Source organism: Amblyomma mixtum, chromosome 5 (assembly GCF_055824585.1).
Source record: "Amblyomma mixtum isolate Tamu chromosome 5, ASM5582458v1, whole genome shotgun sequence".
Lineage (NCBI taxonomy): Eukaryota > Metazoa > Arthropoda > Arachnida > Ixodida > Ixodidae > Amblyomma > Amblyomma mixtum.
This window is the reverse complement of record NC_143016.1, coordinates 107,746,811-107,770,776: the sequence shown is the minus strand read 5'-3', so window position 1 is coordinate 107,770,776 and position 23,966 is coordinate 107,746,811. Positions and strand designations below refer to the sequence as shown.

At 50.5% G+C, this 23,966-nt stretch overlaps 1 protein-coding gene across 1 annotated transcript; it reads right to left on the bottom strand.

The window, feature by feature from the left end:
* Positions 1-356: 356 nt before the first annotated feature.
* On the bottom strand, positions 357-5,223 carry LOC149343295 (uncharacterized). Its single transcript, XM_089542355.1, has 3 exons — positions 5,096-5,223; positions 3,967-4,327; positions 357-1,014 (listed from the first exon to the last, which is right to left on the bottom strand). The coding sequence occupies exons 1-3, from the start codon at positions 5,221-5,223 to the stop codon at positions 520-522; spliced, it is 984 nt and encodes a 327-aa protein (XP_089398481.1). The 3' UTR covers positions 357-519.
* Between the last annotated feature and the right edge of the window lie 18,743 nt (positions 5,224-23,966).

The following is a 23,966-nucleotide window of genomic DNA, read 5'->3' as shown; positions in this document are numbered from 1 at the left end:
TCACAATCCGGTGGTCAGCTTGTGATGACGCCGCGATTACGCTTGATATAGGTGGCTGACCTGCCTCTCTCTGGGGACCACCTGCCAGACCCATGCCTGTGATTTCTCGCTTATAACGCCAACGCTGACAACGCCGGCGCGGGATTTTCTGCTCAACAGGGCCTTTAACACTATCGTGTCAAGACAATTACAGCCCACACTAGTATTATAGAGACATCACGCAAAAGGAAAGACTAGGAGTTTATTCAGAATATAAATAACACTTCAGAAGAGCTTGAACATCACAAATACAGGCAAAGGTTGAACACGCGTCATTCCGTCGCTTCCAGAATGTCGCAGACTGGAATATGCGCAAGGTTTCATGACGCGGGGTAATCTTTGAGGCATTCGCTGGAAGAATTCAACTTTACAGTTCGCACAGTATATCGAATATCATCACATCGAGTTACATTGACAACAAAATAGCGACAAGGTAGAGGCATCGGGGCAGTGAGCGGACCATATACGTACACGACGTCATCAATAAGGCGCCGACAATTCTGGGCGCTCCACGATTTCCTCGGAGCCAACAAGCCTAGGTGAATTGCTTTCCGGGACGTCGGCTTCCGCCCCAACGAGCCTAGCCTGATCGAAGGGTGCTGTGACGGGGCTGCGCCGCCCGTACCGGCGTCGCGAGCCATGCACCAGGCTCATGTTCCAACGAACCACGTCGCAACGCGACTTCTCGGGCGCCGCCATAGGTTGCTCCTCCACATCCGCCGGCGATGATCCGTCGGAGACGCCGCCGCATCGGAAAGCACGCGCGAACTGAGGTAGGTGGCGCAGCGGCAGGTTGACGCGGTGCTCGGGAGGCAGGCGACGCCAGGCGCGAAACTGGCGCGTCTGGTACTGCTCGTCGCTGCGCTCGCAGTTGTCCAGCGCGTAGTACAGAAAAAAGAGCTGCTCGGAAGACACGGCGCTGAGAGGCTGCAGCCTGAAGTCCGACCGCCGGTTGTGGTCCGCATTCAGCAGCTCCTGCGCGCAGAGGGCAGTGGGCAATCAGGGCGGAACAGCGAACTCCAGACAGAAAGATCATTTGCTGAAATTCTACGGATTTCCCGCGTACAGAGACATCGAGACAGTATCTTTGATGACGAGTTAAAAGAGACACTGGCCGAAACAACTGCAGGTTCTATTAAATTGGTTTTATATCTATCGAGAAATTGGTGCCATTAAGCTGACCTCGAATATAGCTTCGTGAGGGCATTTGGGCGCGTTAAGCACACGTGGGAGCGTGCGGCGCGTTCAGAATCAGTTCAGTTTTAAATAATGCCTACACAAGTATCGCTTATGAATGGAACAGCTATCTGTTCTCTTTTACAGGAAGACAGCGTCGAACCGCAGCAAGACTCGAAGCCTATTGCAACGTGTAAGTAGACAGGAGGGAGAGCCTCACTTTAGCTAAGAGCACTTGCTCCTGGGCTAGTTGATTTTGGTTCATAATGTAATAGTTTTTAGGCGCAAAAAAACAAAAAAAAAACAGACGAGACACATAGGAAGGTAACAGGACGAAGCGTCAACTTCCAACTGATTTTATTGCACTTTAGCTACCCTAGACGCGGGAAGGTGAATAAAGAAAGTAAAAATGATTGGTTTATGGCTTATGGAGGCTTAACGTCCCAAAGCGACTCAGGCTATGAGGGACGCCGTAGTGAAGGGCTCCGGAAATTTAGACCACATGGGGCTCTTTAACATGCACTGACATCGCAGAGTACACTGGCCTCTAGAATTTCGCCTCCATCGAAATTCGACCGTCGCGGCCGAGATCGAAACCGCGTCCTTCAGACCGGGAACCGACCGCCATAACCACTGAGCACCGCGGAGGCAAAGTAAAGTAATAATGAAGAAAGGAAAACAAAAAAGCCCATGCTGGTCATGGACAGAGGAAAAGAAAACACTGTGGGTTTCGGATTTCGCAGTAGACATATGGCGAATTTCTGTAATTCGATGGAAGCCAAGGCGACGGTCCGAAAACATTATCTTGAGTCGGAGTGCGAGGCGAGTCTAGCCGGGGCGCTTGCTCTATGTCAGTGGGGACAAATTGAAGTTAACCTTATAACACCAAAGAGACCTCTCTTGCCGAAATAGAGGTTTTACAACCTAGTAAAAATCGAAAAATGAAATACAGATGTCGCCAGCAACAGCGGATTTCGCAAGTAAACTTTGTACGTTGACCCCAAAACTTCGGCGTCTATACCAGAGGCTATGCTACATCGCCATTCATTTCAAAACGTTGGCGACCGGTCCTTCTCAGTGTGGACATCACGATTTTGAATCGAGGGGCGGGAAGATTCTTAAATTTATTTTTCTCACCGGTGAATGGGTTTTCCGCTGCCGGACAAACGTTAAAACAGCCACATAGAGCCATATAATCATTTTTTATTTTACTAAGAACAATAATTGGACAGAGTGGTCCTCTGCGCCTTTTAATTTCGAAGAGGGAAAAGTCGCAAAATGTGTTGTTCCGTCGTTTCTTCGCATATGCACTGCAGGGTGACCCATTCTCTAACACTCTCTTTCATTCCCTCCCTCTTTCCTCACTCCCTCTTTCATTCATGTCGTTCTTTCTTTTGAGAGAAATATTTCAAGGGTTCAAGAGGCAATCATTCTAGCAAGAGAAGAGAACAAAGAAATCCCCTGCAAAACGTACTAAGTTGAAATGGAACGGAATACTGTATCCCATTCCTTCTATTCTTTGTGCTGAAGCAGAGTAAAAATGGTAAGAAAGGGGGGGGGGGGGGGGGGGCAAGGGGATGATATTAAAAAAAAGCGCCGTGAGGAGCAAAACCGCAAAACAGAACGGGACAGAGGCAGGCGACAGCACAGGGCGGTACCAACAACTGAACATTTACTGAAGGACAACAGCTCTGATATGGATAAGTCGCACGTGTAATCTGCAAAAAATCGTAAAATGAAGATGAAGCATGAGAAAACAATTCAATGGCAATCATGCCGACAACAATCAGCTCGTGGAAGGAAAGGAACCAAGCAAGGATGACACAACCACCTGCTCAAAACCAAACAGCAACAACCTAGGGAGACACAGGCAGAAACGTTAATTATTTCTGAAATATGAATACAGAAGGCGCGCTGACACACTTATCTGGCTCTGACCTCGAGATGGCAACACCCTCAACGATTTTCCTTTCCAACTGCCCCTTTCTTCGTCCTATAATCTGTGTGCAGTTCAGTTTAGGGTAGCAGTCTTTACAACTGCGACAGTGGACGGGTAGGCAAGGTCCTCCGGGCCTACTCAAGGAACGCGCATGCTCTTGCAAGCGAATGTTTTAACATCAGCTGTGGTCGATTTTGTATCGTCCAAACTTGCCAGGCTTCCACGTGCTGATTGTTTTCGTCATGGCTGCCATTGAATTGTTTTCTCATGCTTCATCTTCATTTTACGATTGTTTGCAGATTGCACGCGCGACTGATCCATATAAGCGCCACTGTCCGTCAATAAATGTTCTGTTGTTAGTACCGCCCTGTGCTGTCGCCTCCCTCTGTCTCGTCCTGTTTTGCAGTTTTGCTCCTCATGGTGTCCTACCAATGGGCCTACAGCCACGGCCTTCGAAGTAAAAAGAAAAAAAAAGCGAACCAGCCCTCATCATATTTTACGCATCTAATGCGTTTGCAAGACTTCTTTCTTAAATTTGCGCTACGTGATTGGTAGAAATGCGAGCGCTTGGCAGTGGTGAGTGCCAGTGACATGGCAGCCAAGTCCATCAAAATCACAAGAAAGGTATTGACTGCCACAAGCCACTTTTAGGTGAAAGAGGAGGTGTCAGCACGATTCCTGAATTCTAAGAAAATAAAAATAAGAAAGCCCATACTTCTCAGGTCGGCTGTTTCACTAAAAGCACAAATTTTGACACCACTTTCACATCAAGAGCCTCCTCTCAACAACACTTGGTCAGCGCACATTCCCACCTTGAAGGCGGTGAAGGCGAGCGCCAGGGCAGCAGTCTGTGCCAACAGAGGATAGCGGACCTCAGAAGCGTCTCGCACCACGCCTGGCCAAGAAGGCTGCAGTGAGTTCGGAAGAGCAGAGAAGTCCCTCGCCAGGCAGTCAAGCAGGCTGTCCAGGCGGCGGCGCGAGCCAGCGTCCAACAGCCATTGGGATTCCGCGTCCTCGTTGCTGTCCCAGTGCTCGTAGGCTACAGTGAGAAGCCCTCTGTAGAGCCTCACCGCCGTGCGAGAAGCGTGGAAGGCGAGCAGCGAGCTGTCAGCTACCCACGAAGTGTTCACTAGGCCCACCGGGACGTACACAGCCTGTTCTGCCTCGCTGTACCTGCATAAACAAGCATGACTAGTACAAGCAGTTGGGCGCGCAGCACAGGGCAGGCATTAGTATACAGCCCAGCCGAAGCCAACAGGGGTGGGGGTACGGTTAACTAATTAGTTGTGTCAAAGTAGCAAAGGTTCTCTCCCATTTACCTTGAATCAGCTTAGCGCTCTACCCTTGTCCCTGTCTTTTTTATCCACAGCAATGTCTCACAATTGTACTAGCAATCAACTATCCCAACTTTTTACACTTCACGATTACGTATACTTGCTGCGTATTGCCATGAACACAGGGGCCGCGGACTCCCTCAAGCGCATCTTGAGGCTTTTTTTTTTTTGGCGATTCGCAACATCATTGATGTTGAAAAAAAAGAGTGGTTTAAGGTTGGAGTTCGAAATTTCTTAGCTGCTTTTATGCATGCGTCGTTACCCTGGGGCTATGACATGAATAACGTGGAGATAATTTATGCTTGACGTTAGCTGCGCAGACACCTGCATTCTACATGGCAGACAGAGGAGCAGTTTCGGACGCACGGGTGCGCACATAAGTAAACGGAGCACGCTATTCTAAACGCAATCGCGTCTGTCCTGGCAGAAATCAGAAGACGTGTGTCCATGAGAAATCGTAGCAGTGAGCGCAACCAGAATTCACATGCTATACCTCCTAATTACGAATAGGTAACTAGCAAACTGGTTTAGAAGGCTACAACATGCTCTATTTACTTCTTTCTGCACATGAACAGTTCCAATGGCGGATTAGAAGCGGGACACTCACCTGCAATCCGTATTGAAGGCATAACCTGGACTGAGAGGCCTTGTCTTCTTGCTAATTTGGCGCAGCCGTTCTCGGTGATACCTTGCTGCGGTGCGAGCAAACATTTGCAACGAACCACCCTCGTTCATTTTGTCGGAAGGCTTGAGAGTGCAGAGGTCTGCTCCAAACGGCGACGACTCAAAGAAGCGCACTATATGTAATCTTGGAAGCCTGTGACTGACCATCTTGAGACTTCTGTCAGTCAGCCAGGAGATAAAAGGCAGGTTGCGGTACAACTGGCCCTCCAAACGAGCCAGCCACAGGCGACTCGCGGCGGTTACTCTTGCGGCGGCTTGATGCATGGCCAGAACCTTCATGAGGCATACTGGTTGTACGCTCGCTACCGCTCGGAGGCACAGAAGCCAGCCCATTTTAGGAGGCAGCACTCGACCCGCAAGCTCGACGCTAAGAATTCTTCGGAGGTTTTTCGCGCGATCGGGATCAAAGAGTGCCGCGAAGTAGACCAGAATGCGGAAGCCGAGATAATTTGCAAAAGCAGCAACGCTCGCTGATGATGTGAGCGCTTGCAGTTGATCGATGAGAAGGCGTGGATTTCTTATCACCACAGCTGTGCCCTCACTCACGCCGTCCTCAAAGATAGACCTGAGGAACAAGCTGACGTTGTCGTCGACGTCCTCGAACTTGGCGAAGAGCACTTGCCAAACAGTCTTGTTTCCCTTCAGGTTTGCCAGGCTTCTGACTACTGTGGTAATCTGAGAGGCCAAGTTATCCAAACTCGGAGCGACTTCAGCGCTTCCAAACTCCCTGGCTGCCTCAAAAACGGCAGAGCGCAAGGTGTCGGCGACTTCGCTGAGCGAGTAGTCTTCTAACTGCTGGAACTTAGGGTAGCTCAGTTCCACTGTCGGCTTCGTTCCGTTACGATGCACACCTACTGTGACCTCGATAATCGACGCGATACCGTACCTGCGAATGAGCATGCCTGCCATGCGCCATATGTCACTCCTAAGAAAAGAGCTGCCTTTGTAAGGCCATCTTTTGATGGGCAGTGTCGCGAAGACTTCATTTTGCAGGAAGGCAGCGGTGTTTCCGGAAGGCCGTACGCAAGCCTTGTACAAGGCCCTGACCAGAGTGACCTCCCTGTGGTGCTCATCCAAGATGAACGTGCGCAAACCAGCCGCTAGAGATTCCTCCATTAGCGTGTCAGGAGAACTGGAGGCTCCACCAGGTAGCGGCCGCACGGCAGGCATTTCCTCCTTCTGGCAAACATAACGGTAAAAGTTACCGCATGGAGACCGCTCTCTGGTCATGTATCGTTTGAGGCGATGTCCTTCTTGAACGCACAATGGTGTAGTGCAGAGGCTGATTTCGACTGGAAGGTCGGTAGTCACTGTTTTTGTGGTCCGCATACCTAGTTCAGTTACCGGGATGTACAGAACAGTTGGAAAAGGTTCGCGAAGCGCTTCAGCTTTCTGTGCTAATTTGCCTGTGTAAACTTTTCGAAACAGCAAGTAAACAGTGAACATCCACATGAGGCATAATAGGCTCACAATCATAGCAAAACGGATTTCCGGATATAATGGTGCCATTTGATGGATAGGAGGCAGCCTGCGGGTCCCGGGATCTAATGTCGACGGTGGGGCCATCGTCATTCGAATATCCACGCCGTCGTCATAGACGCCCCGTGGGGAAGCCAGGCCTGGCCCCTTTGGCGACCTCAGCCCCAAGCTTTCTTTGGCGTTCCCTTGCTCCTTGAGGGCAGAAAAGTACTCGCAGGAAAGGGCACTCAACGGATCAGCTCCCAAGTTTGTTTCGCCACTCTGCAACGGAGTAGCGAAAGGAGTGTGTGGTGGTAGCTCGCCACTTATTTGTTGCTTTCTTTGGAGAAAAGCACCGTCAGGCGACGCTTCACTCAAACATTCTCGAGCCTGCTGGGCTGCCTTCTCGGGAGGTGATGGCAAGCACTTCGAAGCTCGTGGTGACTCGAACATACCAATAGAATCCTTTGATTCAGTCTTTCCATGCTGTGCTGGTGCTGTGGATATCCGCTTTAATGACTGCGTGTCCCGCCCAGACGTTTTAGTAAACTCTTGGTGAGCATCAGTGAGAGAAGTGGGAATTTCTGCACCTGTGTGACCGGTTCCATCTCTTTCCGTTCCTTCAGAGAGGCGTTTTAAACGAATTCGTTCCGTAGCTTGTACTGTTTTAGTGGAATCACTCCGCTGTTTGGCTGACGCTCCGGAACCGATTGCGACAGAAGCCACAGATGGCCTCGTAGACTTTCGCACGTTGCTCTGTTCACGCTTGTCTATTGCATCGTCTCCCGTCGCTTGCGAGAGTCGTTTTAAGTGAAGTCGTTCTTGCCTAAGCGTCGAAGGCAACTGCTGTGCATGCGTCGCCCCTTCGGGGAGAGTATCCTGCAGTCTCGCTGACATAAATGAATCAGGGCCGACGTATGCCACAGGTGGTCGCACGGAGCACGTGTTCAGTTGATAGGGCGCACCCCGTCCCATCGCATCAGAGAGGCGCTTGGACTGAAGTGGTTCATTAGACGTTGAATGCAACGACTCTTCAGCATTCACTGTTTTGGCCGGACCTTCTTGGAGCTTCGCTGACGTTCTTGGACTGAGTCCGACGTGAGCTACGGATGGTTGCAGTGCCTGTGGCACGGAGCCCGCCTCTGGCTGGTCAATTGAATTTCGTCCCATCGCGTCAGAGAGGCGTTTCAAGGCAAGTCCTTGCGGAATCGACGGCATCTCCTTTTCCCCTTTCATGCCTTCAGTGAGGCCATCCTGCGGCCTAGCTGACGTAACTGAGTCGAGTTCGCCATAAGACATAGACAGCCGCGCAGTCGGTTTCACGGAGCACGGCTCTAGCTCACCGTTCCCGTCCTGTTTCGTTGCTTCAGAAACATGGCCTGTAGGAAGTGGCATGGATGAAATCAGTTCTTCAGTTCGTAATGATGTGACTGGAGCATCGTACAGTGTAGCTGGCGCAGCTGTGCCCAGTGCGGCAGCGGCCAGGGATGATCGCGCCGAGCGCGCTTCGGCCTGGTGGATCTCCTGTAGTTCCGTTTGCTCAGAGAGACGTTTCAAGAAAACTCCATGCGGCTTAGACGCCATGGGCTGCGCTTCATCTCCAATTAAGTTAGCGGCATCGACATGCAACCTATTTAATGTATCTATGTCAAGTGCTCCAGACGCCACAGAAGGCCGAACAAAGGACGGTTTAGCAGGTGGCTGCTGCGGCGTGCGCATCATGTTTGGTTCTCCAATCTCGCCTGCCTTCACAGAACTTTTTCTTGGGACGGAAATTCTTAATGAGCCGCCATGTTCTGAGTGGACGGTGTCCTGGTGCTTTCCTTCAGCGCCAAGTGCATTTTGTTGTTTCGGTAGGGTGAATGTCCGTTTGGAAGACGCTGATGAGTCTGCAGAGCACCTTCCAGAAGGCCGCCGCAACTCGTTTGGCTTCTTCGACATTGGAGCGCTTTGCATCTCGGATTTCCTAGTGCGAGTTGTAGCGGCCGCACCACTCTGAGCCCCAATGCGCGGCTGCTTGCTGGCAGTCTCTTGCTTGGTGGGGCCTTTCTGAAGCCGGAGAACGGGAGAAACGCGCCGAGCCCGGTAGAGTTCTCCTTGGCCGTCTAGATTCGGAATAAAGAGATACAAGTCAGCGTTCGATACTTGCTGCTCAAACACTTGCGGCTTGGGGGCGGACTCCCTCGGAGGTGACCTATTAGCAGTCGACATTGTCGTGGGCGATTGCAGTAAGGGTAGGATGGAAGAGTTATGTGTTTCTCGTACTTGAAAGTTAACCGGGATTTGTTCGTCAGAACAGGCCGCAATGGCTTGCGGTGACTTGCAACAGGGAGGTGCCGCCGGACCTGTGACGTTTACCTCGTCAAACTTTGTTCCCAAGGCAGTGCCATGAACTTGGTCCATTGGTAGCACTGCAGTTGAACAAGAGACATGAGGGGCGTGTGTATCCATGTTGATGCACCTGTGGTGACATGCATGGTGCGACATGCATGTTCGTTTGGACATGCATGGTTGGAAGGGCGGAGCACTTTGGCAACGGAAGTGGGCTTCAGAACCTATTGTAGAGGTATGGTCGTGATGCTGCTGCTGTCGGTGCGCGAAGCTCGAGTGGCAGTGATGGTGATGCTTCGAAGTGCACGAATTCATAGGAATGGGATGTGATGACGAGGCTGTTCCGCGAAGAGAATCGGCTCCTGGGAACTTATCGGTTGCTATATCAATAGGCAACTTATCTTCTCTATCGATTACGGACTTGTGCCTACCCGCACCGGATGCGTGACGACTACGATTGACTTGTTCAGGAGCGTCACCATACAGCGATGGTCTGTGCTGCGTTTTGTGCCGATGGCTGACAGACACTCGCCTGTTGTGCTCTTTGATGCCCATGGAGCTCCTGGAGGCTCGTCTGTCTTTGTCTCTGCATTTGTCGCAAGGTTCTGTGAAAGCTTCCCTGGCTTGTACGGAGTGCCTTCTGGATTCCTGTGGTAACGGTACGACCTCGCCAGATTCAGTAATAGTTCTTCCCCATTTTGGAATGCTCTCCGTATTGCTCGGAACGCTGGGAAGTTCCGTCCAAGGGCGAGAACTCCTGGATGCCGACGACTTTCGATACACGGCAGCAGTCATTGCGCGGGTTGGCTGTGGGCAAAAAAAAAAAAAAAACAGACAAGCTTGGACAGACGCAATTGAAAAGTCTTCGAAAAGCCTAGCTTTGAAAAGTGCTGGCTAAATAAATGCCTTTTTTTCCCAATTTTCGTTTCGCGTTGTACAAGTATTTACTTTTAAAGCTGGAATACAAACAATTCTTCAATATCTCGCCTCTCGGATCACGCTAACTTAAATGTTTTAGTGAATTAAAACGACAAAGCAGCGATTATTTTGCAGTTTTTTAGGCCTCACATGGCCTGTACTGATCTTTGATGCCACAGCCACCCTTCGGCTGTTGAAACAGAAAGAGTATTATAGAATAAATTTATTTATAAGTGATTCACAGAACACAAGTGAATTCCACGCAGTGATCAATCCATAGTAATGTTCTATGCATCATTACAAAAAAGAAAACACAACCAAAAATTTCTTGTTTATGCTCTTTTAACAATTCCAAGGCATTTTTTCCTTCTGAGCGTGTCTAAAGCGTTCTGCTGATTTTGGCTCGCTGTTTCAGTAGTTATCAAAAATTATGAACGTGCATTTTTCTGCCGCTTTTCGTGGTTCACTAGTGTTCGTCTGCTGTTGTGCTGGCGCCCACATTTCGCTGGCTGGCCTCTCTTGAAACCAGCGCTGCGCGCCCGCCGTCGCTCAAAGCAGGCCCAGACCACGGCCGCCGCTCTCCATTGAGCGGCCGTGCCCAGACTCTCGGACATGTCGCGGCTTGCAGCGTGAATCATCCGCCTCGCCGGCGCCGACGCGGACCCTTCCTCCTCCCCTCCTCACCGTCGGTGCGAACTCCTACGACGCTTCGCCGGCCGACGCCTCTCGACCATTGGTCTAATTTGAACGGCGGCCAGTGCCGTGACCTGATTGGAGGATTTAAGCGGCTGGCTGCCGAAACGGACACCGGCGGCTTTAAAAACGGAGCCGCGCTGAACCCGCGCAGCAGACGGGCAGCAGAAGAGCCATCACGCCGGAGCTACGCTCGCCGCCGGGGCCGCCCTTCTTCTTTGTGCTATCACGTGGTGCTATTGGCCATTGTATCATGTAAAAGCCCTTGTACATACTATACATAAAAGTCCTTTGACTCACCGTCGCCTCGACCGTTCCTTGGCTCCGACTCCCACTCGCAACAGTCTGCCAGATGGCGTTTTAGAGGCGCACTTTCACGACCAGGGCAAACGGGCCCAGTTCGAGGAAGTTTCTGAAACATTTTGCAGAGGCCGCTTTTTGTGTTCAGAGGGCGATCGAGAGCTCTTTCCCGGCAGCTTATGCGGTCGCTCTGAGGTAGGATCTCACAAATCGAAAGCGTAGAACGACAACTGCGCCGCAACACACCGCTGGCTCTGCTTTAAAAGATGCAGTTGCGTGGAATCACATCGTGGGTTTTAGCGGTTTTTGGTTCGATTTTGCGTTTTTTGTTTCGTGTTACTTGTGGGAGAAAAGAAATACTTCTATATTATGGTCACTGAAATTCGTTTTAAGTGAAAGCGGTTGGTGTAAAACACCGCGGGAATTCATGCTTTTGCACACATGCAGAGGCGACGCGCTCTCCGTAATAACTCGCTAGTTTAGGCGGTGCCCATTAGTTCCTATTCTGGCGACCAGGAGGAATTTCAGTTGACGACCTTAGTTTGGGACCAGCAGCAGTGGTCCCAAACATCCCAGATGACGTCACCGTGATTTCAAGAAAAGTGAAATGCCTTTCAAAGGTGGGGGGAATCGAACCTAAGACTTTCAGATCACGAGGCGAGCGCACAACCCTTCGGCCATTAAACCACGTTGCTTAAGGCGATCAAAGGTGGACCTAGTATATGCGTTGCCTTACGACTCTAATGAGAAGACGTGTAATTAGAAACGAAGAGAAAAATTAATAGTAAACAAAGTAAAAATAAAATGAAAATAGAAATAAAAACAATGCTTTCGCATTAGAAGTACGTAAGTGATCTTAGGTGCCCGCAGTAACTTTCCATCAATTCATTTGTTTTGGCTTATACGATATCACGCGCATAGCACTTTGCACACGCAACATTTTGCACTTCCGCGTGAAGATTTTTATCACGTACCGAAAATCGAACCGATGAGGGAAAAACAAGTTGATTGATGTCACTAGGGCTACATAGCGGCGGCCAGAAAAGCAGCGAAGTCTGAACACACTGAGATTAGGTGAAGAGAAGATTCGAGAAATGTTAGCAGTAATTTTCGGATATTGAAGTACAATAGAACAGCAAAAATGTGGCGTGAATGGAATGGACCGGCGACAGTAAGGGGATTATCGCAATCTTGAATATTCCCTCACCAATAATATCCTTCAATACAGTTTGCTAAACCTTCGTGTTGCTACCACAACAACGCCTGATATGCTCCCCAGCCGGAGAAGGAACGCACACCGGGGATCACTGTTACGTGGTCTTTCCCAAACAGCTCTCTTGTCAGCATAAGGGAGAGAAACGACTTCATGAGCACCGCTTTTATCAATAGTATAACAGAGTACTGAGCTCGCAGCACCGATAGCGTGTCTGAAGCTCAGTTCTAGCATTAAGCCTCAGTCTTCAGTCCTGCTGGCACTTTTCCCGTCGACGGCCAGCAAGGTGGTGAAAATATTTTAATGAAATTATTTAGGAGGTTGCAGCGGCGGTTGGAGCTCTCAGTCCGGAACCCCATTGACGTAGGCTGCTGTCAGGGTTCTTTCGATGAATTGCTTTTGACTCGTTTCATCCGAGCTGGTCAGAGCTGCCTCCCACCTCTCCGGCGTTTGCCGGTTATTAACAGTGACCTCCTGATTTCGTTGCCAGGCCCACACCATATGGTACAGGTCCGCCTTCTCCCCGCAAAATTTGCATTGTGGGCCAAATGGCTCCGGGTCTATTGCGTGTAGCCTTCGTGGGTTGTTGTAAGTGTTGGTCTGTAGCTTTCAGAGGTGTAGTTCCTCCCCTTTGTCTAGTGTCTTTGCCGGCGGAGGGTAGATTCGACGGGATAATCTTAAGTGCTGAAGAATGTCGGTGTAAATTAGTAGGGGGGTAGGAGGTGTCACGGCATCCGCACTGGGTGCCCGGGGGAGAAATGCTCGGGCTGAGGCAAGTGCGCTCTCGTTCCCTGGGATGCCCTGGTGACCTGGTACCCATATTAAGTGTTTGTCTGTGGGTTGGTAGCCACGTGTGTAGCTATCTTGTAGAATTTTAGCTGCTGCCAGTGCGACCCTACTCCTGAGGTAATTTCGATACGCTGTCTGTGAATCTGTAATAATTCCGAACTAGTGTGTGTTGTAGCTACAGGGGTATCAGGCGAAGCGGAAATCATATTATAAGCTGTGTAATGAGAAGATGCGCGGAGTTACATCCCCGTAGTAGAAGGTGCGTTCCTCTACCACTACGAGCGGACGTACGCCACATGCGCTCCGCAGTTTTTGGGCTTTTTGGCCCGGTCAACTCAGCGGAACTGCCAAAATTTTGGTGGGAGGCGACGCAGGAAGAGAAGCGGACCACGAGGACACCATTTTCAAACCGGTGGGCCCAATATTTTTGGATTTATCCGGTCTTGAAGATCAAGTGGACGAATGAGCTAAGCCAACGCTAGGCCTAGCGACTAGGCTTCACGGGCGGCGACTTCCGCGGACTCCTCGACCTCGGCAGGCGACGGAGGCAGCGGAAAGATGGCCCAGACGCAAGACATCCATGCCAGACATGAATTTTTGGCAAACCGAATTATGGAGACCCAAGAAAGAATGGAGGAAGACCAACGAGACGCCACCGCCGGGGGATCCCACGTACAGGGCCCGACGGTGAACACCCAAATCCCGGGAGGCAGCACCCTAACAAAAACAGCGCAGGCGAGTCGCAAATACGATTCGGACTCAGACTGGACAGTAGCCATGTCGCAACGGCGGCACAAGAAAATACGGAAGAGCCAGGAAGCGACGGCAGGCCACGTGACGGGGGATCCGAGCCCCTCAAGCGGAGGGAAAAGCACAGGCGACAAACAAAGCACAACCAAGCAAGGCGAGAGGGAAGGAGCGCCGAAGAGGAGACTCCCTCCCCTACCGAAAGAAGATTTAAAGGTGATCCTGAGCCCAAAGGGACTAGCAGTGCGAGAGCTGCAAACACACCAAGTGGCGCGAGCGGTGGTTGCAGCCACCGGGCATGGATGCAAGGCAGAAGACCTTATAATCCGGCTGCGCAACGGCTCAAACATCATAATCGTCAGCACGAATAAGGAAGAGACAGCCAAACAAGTCAGAAACATAGCGCAGCTCAACTTCGGTGGAAGAAGCTACCAAGTCACGGCACACGTGGCGGCGCCGGAGGGAACGCTACGGGGAGTCATCCACGGGGTAGACCCGGGAACCCCAGAAGAAGAATTAAAGGCCAACCTAAGGACAAGAACGCACGGAGTGAAGATTTTGGCGGCACGAATGCTAGGGAGATCCAGCACAGCAGTCATTACCTTCAGCGGGCCAATCCTTCCCAAGCAAGTCCTGCTCTACGGGGGAGAGATGTGGTGCCACCCATATAGACCAACGAGGCAGATATGCTACAACTGCTACCAGCAAGGGCATCGAGCAGATGTATGCCCAAACCCGGAAAGCAAGGCGTGCAGGCAATGCGGCCAAGCAAATCCGGAGACGCAACACCAATGCGTACCGAAGTGCCTCGTGTGCAAGGGCTCCCACGTCACAGGAGCAAGGGAATGCACACAGCGACTAAAATCATTCGGAGAGCTACGAGCCTGGGGTCAGCAGCAACGCGGCCGCAGCCAAGGCAGAAATGGAGAACGACGACCACGCTGGTTCCGGAACGAGGACCAGGAGAAACAACCTGACTACGGAAGCGAGTCCAGGGGACGCAGCAACAGCCGCAGCCGGGACCGGAGCCAGAGCCGGGGACGAGGCGAGGCGAGCCAGACCACGGCCAGCCAGCAGCAAACGCAACAGAAGAAAAGCGGCGGAGTTAAGGTAAGCTGGGGAGGCGGCTCTCCCAAAATACTTTTTGCTCCGCACGAGGAAAACAACACAACAGACACCAAGGCAGAAAACGAAAGCCTAAGAGCAGAAATCAACAACATAAGAAAGGAGAATAGGCAGCTAAGAAAGCAGATCAGCGAATTAATCGCAGAACTACAGGAGATACGGAGAACAGGTTTCTCACCAGTGAGAACGGCAACACCACCACCACAAACTATAGAGAACCCACAAAACATGGGGGAGACCAACACGGCAGGGGAAGACCTAAAAACACTCATGCTGCAAATGCAACAACAAATGCAGCAACAAATGCAACAACTAAGCCAGAAGATAGCTTTGCAAGGCCAGAGCTTCCGTAATTACGTTAAAAATCAAACAACGCAGAGAACACTAAACGACGCCAGAGACCGCCTCTTTAATGAGCGGAGGTTCGGTACAGAAACCCAAGGGAACAATTGTAGCTGCAACACAGCAACATGGCAGGAGGACAACAACTAGAGATTTGGCAATGGAACTGCAGGGGCTACAGGCGCAAGCAGGGGCTCCTGCAGCAATTCATTAGCACTAGGGGAACCCCACCAGACCTAATCTTATTACAAGAAACAAACTGTACCCCAACCCTAAGAGGCTACTCATGCCAGGAAAAAGGGAAAACAGCAACACTCATTAGCGACAAAATAACAGCAATAAATCATGGGGAAATAGCAGACACACAGCTAGAACACGTGATAACTGAAATAATTCCCAAAAGGAAAAGGAAAGCAAAAAGCACCTTTGTTATAAACATATATAGCCCACCTAAAAACAGGGGAGACTTCATCAAGCTTTTCGCGGAGGCAAAGAAACTTGCAGGGCAGAACACCCTAGTTATAGCAGGAGACTTCAACGCGAAAAGCCCGCAATGGGGCAGCAAAAAAGAGGACATAAAAGGGCGGAGCATATGTACAGCAGCAGAAAACACAGGCTGCGAGCTACTTACGGATGAGAGCCAACCCACAAGGCAAGGCAACAGCGTAAGCGTAGACACGTGTCCCGACCTAACCTTTGTCAGAGGAGCTAAACAAGCAGAGTGGGAAAACACACAGGAGAACCTAGGCAGCGACCACTTTATAATCAGAGTGGCCATTGAAGCCGAAAGCATCAGAAGGAAAATAGGCAAAGCAAGACTGACAGACTGGGACGCTTTCCGCACCCACTGCAAAAGCATCAAAGGCGACATCACGTCTTTAGAAGAATGGAGCCAACAACTTAAACAAATAAGAGATACATATACCAAAGAAGTTAACCGCACAGAACAGGCACCAGAGGTAGACAAACGACTCCTCGGCCTATGGGAGGCAAGGAAAAGCCTAACCAAACGCTGGAAGAAACAGAAGCTTAACAGGAAACTAAAAAAGAAGATAGCAGAAATCACCCAGCGAGCGGAAGAATACGCAACACACCTGGCTAGACAGGGATGGCAACAATTCAGCACAACACTGAATGGCACCCTAGGCACGGCCAGAACGTGGCAAATACTAAGGAAGCTCATGGACCCATCGAAGAACAAAGCAGAAAGTAACAAATCGATACAAAGACTGATCCACCAATACGAAGGGACGGAGGAGCAGCTAATCCAAGCAGTAAAAGAGAAATGCTACGGAAAAGAACAGGTGAAAGCCTACCAAGGAGAATACCAAGGGAAAGAAAACCAGGACATGGACAAACCGATAACAAGAGAAGAAGTTATTCAAGCCATAAGGGCAACGACAAAGAACACGGCAGCGGGGGCGGACAAGATCCAGAACTCGTTGATAAGAAATCTCAGCGATGAAGCGGTAGAACAGCTCACAAAATACTTAAACAAACTCTGGGAAGAGGGAACGGTTCCGAAAGAGTGGAAACACGCGGAAGTCGTTATGATACCCAAACCAGGCAAAAAACTGCAGATAGAAAATCTCAGACCTATCTCGCTAACATCGTGTCTGGGCAAGCTTTTCGAAAGAATCATCACTAAAAGAATACAAAGACACCTAGAAGACGGAGGATGGTACCCCAACACCATGTTCGGCTTCAGGGAACATCTATCGACCCAAGACGTGCTGCTTCAGCTCAAAGAAGAAGTACTAGAAACAATGCCAAGCAAAGGGGAAAACGTAGTCATGGCCGTGGACATCAAAGGGGCCTTCGACAACGTATCCCACGCAGCAATCATGGAAGGCATCAACGCCACCAACTGCGGAAAGAAAACACACGACTACGTGAGAAGCTTCCTCACAAACAGAACTGCAACGGTGGGTTTGGGAGACCTACGAAGCGAGGTCTTTCAAACACCATGCAGGGGAACTCCACAGGGCTCAGTGATATCACCAGTGCTCTTCAACATATCAATGATCATCCTAGCCAAAGAGCTCAGCCAGATACAAGGAATCAGACACGCAATGTATGCGGATGACATCACCATATGGACCAGCGAAGGCTCGCTAGGAAGCAAAGAAGAAAGTCTACAAGCGGCAGCCACCTGCATTGAAGGATACATGAAGAAGAGGGGACTAAGGTGTTCCACCGAAAAGTCCGAACTTCTCAGAGTAGGAAGGCACCCTACAGAGGCTAACCTCGAGGTGAAACTAGAAGGGCAGAACATACCGGAACAAAGAATGATAAGAATACTCGGTATGTGGCTGCAAGGTAGCAGGAAATGCAGCCACACACTCAGCCTGCTACGCAAAGCGGCGGAGCAAGTAGGCCGAATGATAAATAGAGTAGCCAGCAAAAGGCATGGCATGAAGGAAGAAGACACAATCAGACTGGTGAACAGCCTGATAGTCAGTCGAATAACATACTCACTACCATACCACGTAACCATCAAAGCTGAAAGAGAGCAAGCAGAAGCTATCCTTCGCAAAGCGTACAAGATAGCCTTACATCTACCAAGGAACACGTCCAACGAGAATCTAATGCAACTAGGGCTAAACAACACTTTTGAAGAGCTGAGTGAATGCCAAATAAAGGCACAACTTCAAAGACTCAGCGACACAAGAACCGGACGAGCACTTCTGACTAGGTTGGGTCGGGAGACGGAGAACCATCACAACAACAGGGCAAACATACCAGACGCACTAAGAAGAAACATAAGCGTACAACCCATCCCCCGCAACATGGACCCAAACCTCCATGCCAGCAGGAGGAGAGCCAGAGCAGAATACTATGAAAAAACAATAGGGCACAGGGACAGCACGGTATACACCGACGCTTCCCCGTACTATGGTGAACGAGGAAATAAAATGGTGGCGGTAGTCGTCAACCACCAGGGAGAACAAATAACGAGCCTCACGGCCAGGGCATCAAATGTAGCAGAGGCGGAGGAGATAGCGATAGCCCTAGCAATGAGGGAGGGGGATAGAAAGGGGAGACCCTTGAATATTTTAACAGACTCACAAGAAGCGTGTCGAAACTACACAAAAGGAAGGGTAGGCAAAACGACACTCAGGATCCTCAGCGAGGGGACACCCTCGGGGAGGAGAGAGAAACATAACATAATTTGGATACCAGGCCACGCGGGGGTCTGGGGCAACGAAAGGGCGGACGAACTAGCTCGAGGGCTTACTATCCGAGCTGGGGGGTCACAAGCCCCGGAGGAGCTCTGGACTAGCCTAGGGGCTGGGTACTCTGAAACACTAAGTTTATACAGGGGGCTAAGATACAAATACCCCCCACCACACAAAGAGCTAAGCAAGGAAGAAGCCGCAAAATGGCGGAAGCTACAGACAGGCTCCTTCCCCAACTTATATATACTAAGCAAGATGTTCCCGACACAATACCGCGCCACATGCCCTTGGTGCGAAGCGAGGCCAACACTATACCACATAACATGGGAATGCGACAGAAACATATCGTTCCACAAACACGACACACCAAGTGCGGAGCAATGGGAGAGCCGGCTCACCAGCTGCGAGCTAGAGGCCCAAAGGGCACTCATAGCACACGCAAGCGAGGTGGCCAGACTCAGTGGAGCCCTGGACTAGGGGACCACCCAAGGCTAGGAGGCAACCTCAAGACTTGAAGAGAAGACTTGAAGAAGACCTCCACCGCAGGCTAAATCTTATAAATCAATAAAGTTTCTACTCACTCACTCCCCGTAGTAGTGGCTTTTGAGGGAAGGAAATCGCGCAGTAAATGTTTCGTTTCTCGTTGGACACCTCGACTTCGCCGTGAGATGAGGGAGGAAGGTGTGAGTGAAAGAATACAGAGAGGAAAAGGTGCTGTACTGAGAGTTCTGGAATAATTTCGACCACTTTCGCATTCTCACACAAAAGCAGTTTTAAGAGTTTCTGCCGATTTTTTTTTTGTGTTTCGCCTCCATCGTAACGTGGCCACCGCGGCAGGGTTAGAACCCGGGTACTCCGGCTGCGTAGCTAAGCGCCCTAAATGCTGAGCCACCGCGGCGGATAGCGCAGTTGCAGCCGAGCATTCGAACTCACTCGTGCTTAGACTTATGGTAACGAGGAGGAGGTGGCGCGGCGGCGGCCAAGAGGAAAGGAAAGACGCAGTAACGGTCACGGGAAGTGATAACTAAACACTCGGGAATTCCACATCGGTCGCATACGGGCGCTTTTGCGTTTCGCCTCCATCGAAACGCGGCTGTCGCGGTCGGGTTCGAGCCCAGATATTCCGGCTAAGTAACGATGTCAGTGCGCATTAAGGATCCCCAGGCGGTCGAAACTATTTCAGAGCCGCCTCCACTACGGCCCTTCCTTGTCTCTTTTTTTCTTACCACACCCACCTTTCCTCTCTGACCGCGCGGTTGAGGTGTCCACCTAGAGGTGAAGCAGTTACTGCCCCATTTAGTTTCTCCAAAACCACTAATTCCACAGCAGAAAAGGAGGAGGAGGAGGCTATGAGGACAGGAAAGACGTACGCATTCCTGCAGTAGTCTCGCCCAGAAGCTTTAAACGCAGTCATACTGTTAAATCTGGTTCATACATATACAACGAATTTACTTTGATGAAGTGCGCAACCAAAACGCGTTGGAATAGCTCTGATCAGGTCATTCATTCGCGAGGAGGACGTGGAATTTCTTTTTTTCTTTTTATTTTCATACCGCGTGTGTGCTACCGGATGAGATAATAAGAAAACAATAAGCAGGAAAGATGGAATGCCTTTATGACGCATCGTGGATAAAAGTTTCTGACCGCTCCACTATAACGTCTCAGTATTCAACAGCTCCATTTGGCATCTCTAAATGGAGTTGCATGTTGACAGCAAGAACGCCCCAATATTAATCTGCAAAATCTCACGCGCTAATAAGGCTAGCACCAAAGCACATGGGCGACGCCACTAACTTGCTGCATGAGGTCCTGTGAGGGTTGTTGGAAAGCAAGGTTCGTGTCTCCTTGCTGACTAAAGGGCTCTGCGTAGAGCTCTTCCTGCGTGGTCCAGTAAGCACCCAGACGTGGGTCCGCTAGAGCAGGCGGAGCGATCGGCCGCGGAGACCGCCACCGGTTGCCAGGCGTGCCTACGCCGCCCCAAGCTTCAGCCCCTGGGTCAACGGAGTAGGGCGTCGAATGTTGCCACCCAGAGTACCACAAGCCTTCTGGGACACGCCCTCCTGCAAGCACGTCCATGTTAACGGAGAGTGCCTCACGCCGCCTTCGACTGCAAACCGGCGCTGGCGGCTTTCAATTCATCGATATCCGCGAAGACACGGGTTTGTACCAAGCACGCCTGAATAAGGTAAGTGCCGTTGTCAAACTTAATACGAGACAAAAAATTACCGCAATACTTAAGCTCTGTGCGCAATTTAACAGCAGATGAGCAACCGAGTGAGACGCAAAATGTTTTGAAAACTTCATGATAAGGATGCACAATATTGCCCTTATCGACACAAAATACCCCGCACCATGCAGTGATTGAAAATCGGACAAAAACCTCACGCTGGAACTCGTATGAATCAGATTGTCGAATACTGTTTCCGTCTATGTCATATACTTGCACTTCGAAGAGCCGGCACGCATCTGTTCGTTAAGCCTTTGGAAGCTATCTGCAGCTATATAATATATTAGCAATATCACTAGGGCTTCGACAACAGGGTCTTTCAGCTCCCATGCAGAGCCACAGTGGCGAAGCGGACGAGAGTACGCGCATGCGCACAAATAGCTTGCCAGTAGCAGCATCGTCTGCTCGGTTGTTCTGCTGACGTCACACAACCACCACTGCGAGCAGACGAGCAGCGCGGTTTGTATGAAAGCTGTACTGCAAAGTGCAGCCGCAATGAAATTTATTTTCTTCCTGGACTCCACTCGACAGCGTGTACCTTAGCCTCGTAAATGGTTGCAGCCTTCGTTTTCCTTTCTGCTACTGTTCCTGCTGTTTGTTTTTAATTTCCTTGGCTCCTTATTTGTTCGAAACTGTATGGTGCCACTTTCGACCATATTTCGATTCCAAGTGAATTTTGATACCCATTGCTCACACGCTACACAGTGTAAGTGAACGTGCTTCATCTGATCCTTTGGTTTACTCGCATTCTAACGCAGAAGACTGGCCACACGCACTGTAATAAGATGCGTCCCCAAAACAAGTTGCACGAACCGTAGTGGCCAGGAAGAAAGCCAACCCCGGAAGGAGGGTCCGAAACTCCGTACTGCTGCTCTGTTGTCCAGGGAGTGCTGTGGTCGCTGGAAGCGTAGCATGGAGATTCCGGTGGAGTCGGCTCCAGAGAAGGTGAGCCGAGTACTCTGCACGAGCGGTGGAGCTGGCTCATTTGCAGGCGTAAGAGGCCGCAGGCGTCCCTGAGACATAATAATGCAGCCCCCCCTTCGCACACTAGCCTTCATTGTACGGTCTCATTATTGAAGCCTAAAACGCAGGTCAAAATATATCACGCCTGAAAAACTATCTACATTTCATCAGAAACCCCAGGAGCTAGGCCCATCATGGGTGTATTGACAACAGGCATACGGGCATCGCACCACGCCGATGTTTTTGAATGCCGTAATGATGAACAACCACAGATTCCCATTCAGCTTTGTGTCGAGCGATATGTTACGCTGCCCTCCAATCAAGATGAGATTCTTGAACATATAGTCACAAGAAAAACGACGGTTTTTGCCTCAAGCGCATGTTGAACTGGACGTGCAACGGAGTGCGCTAGCGCTGCATCTCTTTGAGTACGTTTTGAGTGGGTGGATATGCATTGATAGAAAATATAACCTGTCTTGTTAAGAGCGAATATGTTCTATTTCGGCGCTAAGCTGCATTCCAGGGCCATCTGCTGGGCCTCGGTGGAACCTTTTACTGAGTGTGTAGTTTCCGGGAAATCGCGCTCTGTTATTTACGCGGCACCGTCGCCTGTTATTTCTATCGCAAAGTGAGTGTCCCTTCTATCGTCTCTGGTACTTCTGCATTCTCTTCAAAAGAACAGGAGTATTTCTACATGCATCATCTGTTTCTGACAACAACACACAGTGTTTGCCGACACTGTGTACTTTGGTTAGTTGGTGACGATTTAAGCGCAAGAAAGAAAACAGCGCGCTGGCACAGGGCGTAACAACGAAAGCCACAGTGGCGCGCACTGTTTGCATTGTTTAAGCCATAAGTGTATCCAACTTGCAATGTAGGCTAGATAAACAAAAGCTACGTAACGATGCTTATCGATTGTGGTGTCTTATCCAGCTAAGTCGCAGCTTAGGCGTTGAAAAAGACGGAAATATTCACCCGTTCAGAAGCACTCCTCGGTCATGGTGTTGCGGCGAGTGCACAGGGCAACGCGGGTGCGGATACCAGGGCCCCAAAAACTGCGTCCACGGCTCTTGCACCGGAGGGTCTGACGCTTGGCTCACTGCCTCTGAAAAAACGTATTCGGGAGCGGACAGCTGCGGTTCGACCATCGCGAAAGCGGTCACTGTCGGCGGCGAGTGTTGGCCGAAAGGCGAGGACAGCTTTCTGCTACCCGTCCCGGTCACCTCCTGCCACGGAGTTTCGCCGATCTGCGTAGACATAGGTCCTTCGCCGTGGACTGTAAAACGTTCCATTAGACAGGCATCCTTCATCGGCGTTATCACCGTGGGGCCCTGTCCATCTCCAGGCATTGACGGCGTCATCATCACATTAAGGACAGGTATGTGGTCTATGCTACCCCTGGAGTCTCCTTGCGTGGTGTCCCTTCTAATGGCCGCAGACTTTACATTGATTTTACGAGTGCTATCTTCTGGAAGGCTGCACACAGGAGTCGCCTCTGTGGTCGCGTCTTCCTCATCGCCGCCATTTTGCTCCTTGTCGCAATGTCTTTGTGTTGGCTCGCTCGTGTCCTCCTGGTTCTTGTGTCCGACGGGCTCGAAATTCTGCCTGCTACTGTACACCTTCGTGACTATTCCATCGACGTCATTCGGGATGGCGTCCCAGTCAACGACCGCAGGCACCGTTAACGACTCTGGCGCGAACTCTTCAAGCTTCAGCGCGCGCTCAGTCACATCACCGTCTTTGTCTTTGGCCAGGCTTACCTCACTGAGCGGTTTACTGAAGGTGGATTCTTCGATGATGGGCGGTGCTCCCATCGAGCTCTCGGCCCAAGCGGCGGCGCCCTCATCCTTGTCAGGTAACAGAGCCATGACTGTGCAGGAGAATGAGCTACAATCGTGCTGAGCAGCTTGATGGGACGTTATATGTAAGGACACCTTCGATCACCGACGAAGTTTTTACACGGTCTGCTTTAGCGAAGTGAACGCGACGTTCTGATGAATGAGCCAGGGGCTGATGGCGTTCCAGCTGCGTGTTGAACGTCAGGTCAGTCGTGTGGGAAGATTTCGTGAAGGGCTTACCCTTGTTTAGACTGGCTTTACCCTATCTTCACTCGAAGGTGAGAAAGTTGTTGTCCTCTAAATAACAACAACGTGAGAAAGAGACCTTGCCGCCTCTGAAGCCTGCGTAATTCTTCTTCTTCATCTTAAAAGATGGCACGTACCCACATGGGGGGATTGGCCAAGGTGTAGTGGCATAAAGAAGGAAATTTCTGTAGGCGATTATGACAAAATATTAGAGACAAGCGTGTGTTTTGAAAAATGTATCGAGCGTGATGCACGCCACTGTTCTTCTACCTCATGCTGACACGTAGGGAGCATGCATGATCCACGTCCTTGGCCGGAACATCACGTTGGATATCTCAAACTGGAAAAAAAAGGCCAAAGAAAAATCTCCGATTCGGAAACCAGGCGGCTGGCGTTCTTTCCGATAGCAATTATACGTTGCTGCA

Bases quoted from the DNA above. Each gene is read 5' to 3' on its own strand.
- LOC149343295 (XM_089542355.1), bottom strand. From the start codon at position 5,223: ATGAACGAGGGTGGTTCGTTGCAAATGTTTGCTCGCACCGCAGCAAGG. The intron at 4,328-5,095 runs GTGAGTGTCCCG...TTGTTTATGCAG, and splicing joins GCCTTCAATACGGATTGCAG to GTACAGCGAGGCAGAACAGG. The intron at 1,015-3,966 runs GTGGGAATGTGC...CTCTGCGCGCAG, and splicing joins TCGCCTTCACCGCCTTCAAG to GAGCTGCTGAATGCGGACCA.